This window comes from Micropterus dolomieu, linkage group LG14 (genome assembly GCF_021292245.1).
Source record: "Micropterus dolomieu isolate WLL.071019.BEF.003 ecotype Adirondacks linkage group LG14, ASM2129224v1, whole genome shotgun sequence".
In the NCBI taxonomy this organism is placed as follows: Eukaryota; Metazoa; Chordata; class Actinopteri; order Centrarchiformes; family Centrarchidae; genus Micropterus; species Micropterus dolomieu.
The window spans coordinates 4,727,493-4,735,973 of record NC_060163.1 but is presented as its reverse complement, the minus strand read 5'-3'; the positions used below and the strand labels follow the sequence as shown (position 1 = coordinate 4,735,973).

At 44.6% G+C, this 8,481-nt stretch overlaps 1 protein-coding gene across 6 annotated transcripts in view; it reads right to left on the bottom strand.

Annotated features, from left to right (window-relative positions):
- The window catches only part of myocd (myocardin), a 30,198-nt gene that overhangs the window by 7,075 nt on the left and 14,642 nt on the right, over positions 1-8,481 (bottom strand). For all 6 annotated transcript variants that reach the window (XM_046069849.1, XM_046069851.1, XM_046069850.1 and 3 more), the window contains 6 exons: positions 6,947-7,131; positions 3,806-3,910; positions 3,341-3,660; positions 2,051-2,207; positions 1,431-1,964; positions 807-1,301 (listed from right to left, as the gene is read on the bottom strand). In XM_046069849.1, coding sequence (XP_045925805.1) covers positions 807-1,301; positions 1,431-1,964; positions 2,051-2,207; positions 3,341-3,660; positions 3,806-3,910; positions 6,947-7,131 — 1,796 coding nt within the window. The remainder of the gene's footprint in view (positions 1-806; positions 1,302-1,430; positions 1,965-2,050; positions 2,208-3,340; positions 3,661-3,805; positions 3,911-6,946; positions 7,132-8,481) is intronic.

The following is an 8,481-nucleotide window of genomic DNA, read 5'->3' as shown; positions in this document are numbered from 1 at the left end:
ACTTGGCACCTGCACACGGTGCCAAAGCTACCAGTACCTGGTTTAAGGACCATGGTATCCCTGTTCTTAATTGGCCAGCAAACTCGCCTGACCTTAACCATATAGAAAATCTATGGGGTACTGTGAAGAGGAAGATGCGATACGCCAGACCCAACAATGCAGAAGAGCTGAAGGCCACTATCAGAGCAACCTGGGCTCTCATAACACCTGAGCAGTGCCACAGACTGATGGACTCCATGCCACGCCGCATTGCTGCAGTAATTCAGGCAAAAGGAGCCCCAACTAAGTATTGAGTGCTGTACATGCTCATACTTTTCATGTTCATACTTTTCAGTTGGCCAACATTTCTAAAAATCCTTTTTTTGTATTGGTCTTAAGTAATATTCTAATTTTCTGAGATACTGAATTTGGGATTTTCATTAGTTGTCAGTTTTAATCATCACAATTAAATGGAATAAACATTTGAAATATATCAGTCTGTGTGTAATGAATGAATATAATATCCAAGTTTCACTTTTTGAATGGAATTACTGAAATAAATCAACTTTTTGATGATTTTCTAATTATATGACCAGCACCTGGATAAAATGGGCTAGTTTGAGGCTTTGTATTTTTATTTGCTATTTTGTGTGAGGCAACACTACCTCAGCCGGAAGCATGGCTGTAGATAGTCTTGTTAAGAAAAGAACCTCCTTTAGTCACAGTTTACCCACTTTTTTATATCACTTATTATTATTTTAGATAAATTATCTGAATTCCCCACAGAACATTTAAGAATGATCCTTTTGTTCATAAATACATCATACCTGCATGTTGCGTGCTCTGTTATTGCCCTGGGAGTGGGGGTGACTGCAGCCGTCTCTTCCCAACGGAGGTGATAACAAGTAGCGGTTATTAGGAGACGAAGGCTGGGGGCTACTAGAAGGCTTTCCAATGGGGGAGTCTTGTGGTGAGCACTGTGGACTGAGGAAAGCAGACATTGTGGAGGGGCTGCCAGAGGAAGGGGTTGTGTCCATACATTGTGGCCCGCCGGGGCCCCCCATATTGGAGAGGGAGTTATTGCAGTGTCCCATATCCTCCATACAGCTGCCGGGAGAGCTCTTGAGCTGTTTGGGAGAGGACAGCGGGCAGCTGGAGGACAAAGACATGGGCTCCTGCTTAATAGTCACCCCAAAGAAGTGCTGGCCCATCATGGCTTGGGTCTGCTGGTGGTGCATGGAGGGGTGAGATGGAGGGATGGTGTCCTGTGTTGCTCCATAGCAGCGTTTTCTCTTGTGGAGCTGCATCTTCAGCTCTTCAACCTAACAAGCATAGGACAGCGCAAAGGTAAAATAAATATGTGGTATCAATATTAATAAATACTTATTACTTATATTTTATAATGACCTGAACAGCGAATACTGTGTACTGATACGCTGATGGTCACACACCTGTCTCTGCTCCTGGTGCAGCTTCCACGTCAGCTCCTCAATCACCTTCTGCTTTTCCACGAGCATCTTATCTTTTTCAGCTTCTACGCCATCCATACTTCTGCCCTCCCCCACCCTCGGACCTCCACCGCCCAGGCTGCCCCCTCCCAGGCCGTCCTCCGCACTGAGCTGGGCCGGAGATGGCTGCAGGGCGAACTGTGTTGGTGAGGACATGGGCACGTCGCTGAAGCTGTCGGGGAGCGAGCCGCTGAGGGACAGCTCCGAGGAGGCCGGAGAGATGGGAGGGGTGGAGGAGGTGCTGGGGTAAGGGTAGTAACCCCCCTGGGACAGGGCGCTAGAGGAGGAAGGGGACTGGTATGAGGACAGGGACCCTGTGGGTGTGACAGGGAAGGTCACTGTGGTGATGTCAGAGGAGCCCGAGGGTGAGGAGCCAGCATTAGAGTCCTTGAAGGGTCGGAGTCGCTCAATGAGGGCCGTCTTGGTGCCGGAGACGGGCATGCCGCGAATACGCAGGTGCTGCCTGAGCTCTGATACCTAACATAGCACAAAGAACAAAAAAGAGATATCAACATCTAAGTCAAGTAGACTGTCTTATACTTTAGTATCTTTGTAAAACCTACTTTTAGGTCATCTAGATTCGCTGGCAGGGGCCCAGGTTTGACCGGTGAGATGTTGCTTTGGTTGTTATATGTATTCTTGACCGGGGAGGAGGAGTTACTGTTGGTTTGGCTGGATGGACCGCTGGAGCTACAAGCTGACAGCTGCTCACTGGCTCCTCTAGAACAGGAGAATTAAAGTGGATAGCAACATAGTAAAGTAAAAATAGCAATAGTAAAACATACAGCAACTTAATACCACTGTCTAATAATGTCTATCTATAAATAGACAGATAAATAGACGGTTAATACGTCTTCTACTAATGCTTTATAGATCAGTTTTAAGCAATAAACAAGAACTAGTTCTGGGTTGCCAGAGTGTGAAAAAATCCTATTGGCTTCATTTTATCCTCCTCCAGTATTTCAGCAATATAGGGTTTTTAAGTACCTTAAAAGACCTAGCTGGCTAGCTTTTTCAGCTAACTTGCATCATAAAACTACGCCAGTGCAGGTACTGTTCAACATCATCAACATACTGTGTACGGATGAAGCAGCACTGTTTATAAGGCATATTTGCAAATGCAGCTAAAGCATTTTGGCCAGTAAGCTAATATTAACACAGTGCTGCAGAGCTTCTGTAACAAAATAAATCAAATCTATCAAAATATATTGACATTTACAACAAAAAATTTGATTTGGATTGTTGTAAGGACTTATTACCAATTTTAAATGCTTTTTACCTACTAAGTTTTGCTGACTGTTTTAGAAGAACCCATGACCCTTTATTAATGACTTACTAATACCGGTAGATTTGTAACTTTCTAATAAGCCATCAAGTCTACAGTTATAAATATTAGTAAGTCATTTATAAAGGGTAATGTGTATTAATATTATGTGTTTCTATAACTTTCTAATAAACTAAGTACTGCCTAATATGGATCTAAGTGGTATTAATAAATTATGTATTAACCATAAATAAATCCGTTGAATCATAAACAATTAAAGTATTAATTTACTTTGAGTGTGAAAGTGAATCTTTGACCTTGGGAACAGTAGTTTGATAAAGTAATCACTCAAGTTTTTACTTACCAGCTTTTTCTAGAGCTTTCAACTGCATCGCAAAGGCTTCATCAGTGAATGGTGTTTGCTCACTTGTCATTTAGTTACAATGGACCAAAGCAAACTCCATTCCCTGATGAAGACCATAAAAATTATTTGGTTAAAAGGCCTGGAAAAAGCCAGTAATGGGACCATAAGTTAAGATGATTTAATCAGATTTATTCACCATCATTTCTCTCCACAGTTGTGACTTACTTCTGGGTTTGGGTGGATGGGTGAGGCTGGTAGCTGAAAGCAGGCTGCCGCTGCTGAGCCTGGGCCTGGGCCTGTGTCTGTGGAGTGTGTGTGTGTTGCTGCGACTGTGGATGTGCGTGAGCGTGTTTCTGCTGGCTGAGGATCTGCAGCTGCAGGAAGAGCTGCTGCTGCTGGAGGAGTCGGGCGTAGGCCGAGTCCATGGGCGGAGGGGATTTCTCTGCCTTCTGGTCTGGAGGAATGTACTGGTGGTACTTGAGCTTCTTCACTTTTGGCTTCACATCTTTAGGCTTCTTGTGTCGGTTTTTGTCTGACGTCTTGGACTGTTCAGAGCAAGATAGCATGAGCGTGCATGCTTTTGGTCATAACTAGGCATTTGCAGATGTAGTATAAAGTGTAAAGTCAAGGAGAGTCACTAAATCAAAAGTAAAGGGAAAAGTAAAAGCATGTTCTTTAAATGTTGCCTACCTTGGCAATAGCAGGAACAGGTATTGGGGGAGAACCCTGGCTGTTGTTGGCACCAGAGAGCCCTTCGTCCTGGCTTTGATCAGGTGCGTCTCGGGCTGCACCTCCCTGTTCACAAATAAAAACAACTTACAACTTATATGCATAGTCCTCTCTATGTCCATTCATAACCAGACTAACAGACCAGCTTCTGAAATGAGCCATGTTAGCGGCTTTGCGAGGCTCTGCTTGTGTGAGCAGAATGCCAACATCAGCATGCTAACAGTGAGAATGCTAACATGCTAATGTATAACAAGTAAATGTTTACCATTTTCACTATCTTGGTTTAGCGTGGTAGATCGCTAACATTTCCTAATTAGCACTAAATACTAAGGATGATTGGGAATGTCTTCAGTCTTCTTTTGTTTTTGAGGCTGTAGCCACTGACCTGGACGAACTAACTGACACTGTGACATCTTACAGCAGTTTTTGTGAGGACGTGTGTGCCGACTAAAACCTTCTGCACATACAACAACCAAAAACCCCGGTTCACAGTGAAACTCAGGCAGCTTCATCAGACCAAAGAGGAGGCCTTCAGAAGTGGGAACAGAGTCCTGTACAACCAGGCCAGGAACACTCTGACTAAGGAGATCAAAGCTGCAAAGAGATGCTACGCTGAATGCTAAATAACAGCTTTGCAGCCAACAACCCTGCTTCAGTGTGGAGAGGCCTGCGGACACTCACCAACTACAGGAGACCATCCCCCAACACTGCTGGTACTCAACGACTGGCAGACGAGCTGAATGGCTTTTATTGTAGGTTTGAAAAGCCCACCGTCACACCTCTCCCCCGCTCCAACATCATCTTCAAACAGTCACCTTCCCCCTCTGACACACTGCCACCCCCCCTCTCTGACCCCTCATCTGCACTCAAGATCTGTGAAGAGGACGTGAGCCACCTCATCGAAAGCCGGAATATCAGGAAGGCTCCTGGCCCATCTTCAACAGATCACTGGAGCTGTGTGAAGTTCCCTCCTGCTTCAAACGCTCCACAATCATTCCGGTCCCCAAAAAAACCCTCCATCTCTGGACTAAATGACTACAGGCCCGTCGCCCTGACATCTGTAGTCATGACATCCTTTGAAAGACTGGTGTTGGCCCACCTGAAGGACATTACAGGCCCCCTGCTGGCACCCCTGCTGTTTGCCTACAGGGCTAACAGGTCAGTGGATGATGCTGTCAACTTGGAACTGCATTACATCCTGCAACACCTCGACTCTCCAGGGACATATGCAAGGATCCTGTTCGTGGACTTCAGCTCGCCGTTCAACACCATCATCCCGGACATCCTCAGCACCAAACTCACCCAGCTCACTGTGCCAGCCTCCACCTGTCAGTGGATCACAGACTTCCTGACTGACAGGAGTCAGCAGGTGAGGCTGGGGAACATCACATCCAGCACCCGGACTATCAGCACTGGTGCCCCCCCAGGGGTGTGTGCTCTCCCCATTGCTCTTCTCCCTCTACACCACTTCAGGTTTCTGGGATCCACTATATCCCAGGACCTGAAGTGGGAGCCCAACGCGGACACCATCATCAAGAAGGCCCAGCAGAGGATGTAATTCCTGCGTCAGCTCAGGAAGCTCAACCAGCCTAAGGACCTGCTGATCCACTTCTACACAGCCATCATCCAGTCTGTCCTCTACACGTCCATCACTGTCTTGTTTGGATCTGCCACCAAAAAGGACAAGGACAGACTACAACGGACTGTCAGGACTGCAGAAAAGATCATCGGTGCCAACCTGCCCTCCATTCAGGACTTTCCAGATTCCAATTTCCAGAGTCAGGAAACAGGCAGGAAACATCACTGCAGATCCATCTCACCCCGGGCACAACCAGTTCCAGCTTCTGTTCCACAAGCCATCACTCTGATGAACAGCTGATTTCTGACTCACAGTGTCAGGAACAATTCCTGTACAATAACCAAGTAACTCTGTTTATAATCAGCACCTGTTTACTGGCTAACACTTATTATTTATTCACCATTCTCTATTTCAGTGCTGTTCATACTATTATATTGTCATATTGTAGATACTGTATACCAATCCACCTACCTCAAGTCATTACTCCTGCACAAAATACTTATACTTATTTATTCCAGCATCCTTTGCACTATGCTTCATTACACTGTGTACATGTACCTGTATATCACATCCTCCTCCGACATGAACATACTCCTGCATCCTTTGCACTCTGCTCACTGCACTATTTGTCAATAAGTCTATATTGTTTTTGTTCATAGTGTGTATATTTGTGTTTGATTTTATCTTATTTTTATTATTGTGATTTTGTATTTTTGTATGAGTAAGCACATCGTGAGCCCCTCCCACTGACAAATGCCTTGTGCCAAACAATACTAAACAATAAGGTCACAGTATATAATTGAAGTATACCAAATGATTTTTATTTTTTATCTTGGTAACATGTTTTTGTTATTGTTGCCTCTGATTTTATCATTTTAGTCTTAATGTATCTGTTTTCTTCAACTTGCTGCAATACCAATGTCTCCTCCAGAATTATGTAGTGCATCTGAGGAGGCGTGGGGACTTCTCGCAAGACAGTCAGTTTGTAATCCAAATGGGATAATTAAACCCCATGCACATGTGTTTCATTTGCAAAAGTATTCCAAAAAGCTCTAAACAGGAATCTTCAACTGACATTAATAGTGAGAGTTTGCGATTCAGTTGGAACATTTCAGAGACAGAGGTCTAACAGTTATAAACAATCCTATTCTAGCGGAGGAATTTCAATCTGGTGACCGTTGCTGATGGTGGCCGTTGGAATGAGGTCATCATGAGTGAAAGGTAAGCAGTCAGGAAATAAAGACAGCTGTGCCGGCAGGATGGTTCGGCGTGCAGGAATGTGACACCTGCCTAGTTCAACTCAGTCCAACGGTCAGCGATAAACAGAGGAAGCAGAGGATGGCGGCGCAGTTCACTCTGCCGCCACAGGGGGGCAGGAGAAGTAAAGCAGTGGTGACAACAGCTAGAGGCTCAGCAATGTCAGAGTGAAAGACAACAGAGCAGAGGTAGAAGGAATTCTGGGGGAACAGACTTCTTATACCTCCACGCTGTCAGGCGAAAGTGTTTTTTTTTTTTTTTTTTACCTGTCGTGGGCTGGTGAGGGCAGGTGAGCAGGAGGAGGAGGGCGTACTGCCAACAGCCTCAGATGAAGGGCAGGCCGAGCCCTGCGACTCATCACTGTGGTGCTGCTCTGGAGACAGACTCTCACTGCTGCTGTCCTCCTCAAACGCGTAAGAGTCCTCCTGCTTAGGAAACTTACCATGGTTTACTGTAAAAGGAGCAGAGAGGAGAGGAGTGGGGTGGGGGGTGGGGGGGTGTCGTCAGTATGCATTACCTCAAGATTACCGAGAAAAGGAAGAGGGATAAACGGATGGTGCTTTTAAATGATAATTTCAGTTTGTTACAATTTGGGTCTTATTTTGGGTGTTTGGCCATCATTAAGCTATTAATTAGATATAAGATATAACAATGTACAGTGTACCAAATTTGCAGCTGGGATCTGGGAACACAGCGACATTACGGAAAGGGAGTCAGATGGAGCGAGAAACACGAGCAGTCAGATGATCAGGCAGGTTATAAACTAACCAGGAGTTTATCCAGATTATCTGAACCACTGTATTTGGAGGTGAAACAAAGGGAGCACATCCTGTCACTAATAATCCCTCACTGCGCAGAAAAACTAAGCTTACGGCAAGCACAACAGGACAAAGTTGAACACGAAAGTCAGTCTGGAAACTGTGGTGGCTGCTTACAACCGACAGTTTGGCATACAGTCAATCTAACCTGTCTAAAATCTGTCACTGCTCGTGTTTCTCGCTCCGTCTGACTTCTTTTTAGTGATGTCACCACGTCTCCAGATCCGAACCATTAAAAATTAAACTGCTTGTTGTGTACAATGTTATGATTACTGATAGAAATGGTGGCCTAAACAATGAAAGTAAGACCCAGGTTCAATGAGAGGGACCTTATGATAAGCAACGCCTGCATTATTACCTAATCTTGAGGCCCCGTCTTGTAGAGGGGCTCTTAATTAAGGGCCCTGATAACATTTTCTCAATCAGCTTCTCACTAGGGGGATTTCTGTATTTCTGTTTTTGTCATATAATATAGACGCCTGATCTGGTTTTTATAGAAGTCCTCTGGATGTATGAAATCCCTTAAGAGTCCACTGAGTCGCCCCCTTGAGCTCAGAAGCTCTTTGTAATCTGCTTAGATTGTGCATACAAATGTAAATATTAAAACAGTTGAATAAGGACGTGCTACACATCGGTTAGATTTTCCACATTTCAATTGTTCAGTTCATTTTATGGCAACAATTCAGATTTTCTACTTTGGTAAACAAGAGAGACACGTTTTTTTTTTTTTTAGCAGGTAATATATATACTGGATGAAATAAACAATTTGATAGGAGTAGGTTTTACAGTAAATTTGTGTTTAATCAAGTCAAGACAAACAAAATACTAATCACCAACTAATACATACAAAGTGCACAGAGACTGGGAATAGTAGGGAGGTCAGAACCCCCCCCCCCCCTTCTCTGTGTGTCTTTTGTATGAAGTTGTTTATGGGCAGGTTGGATGCGACATGTATGTTCCCTACGTGACCAGTGGTATTCACA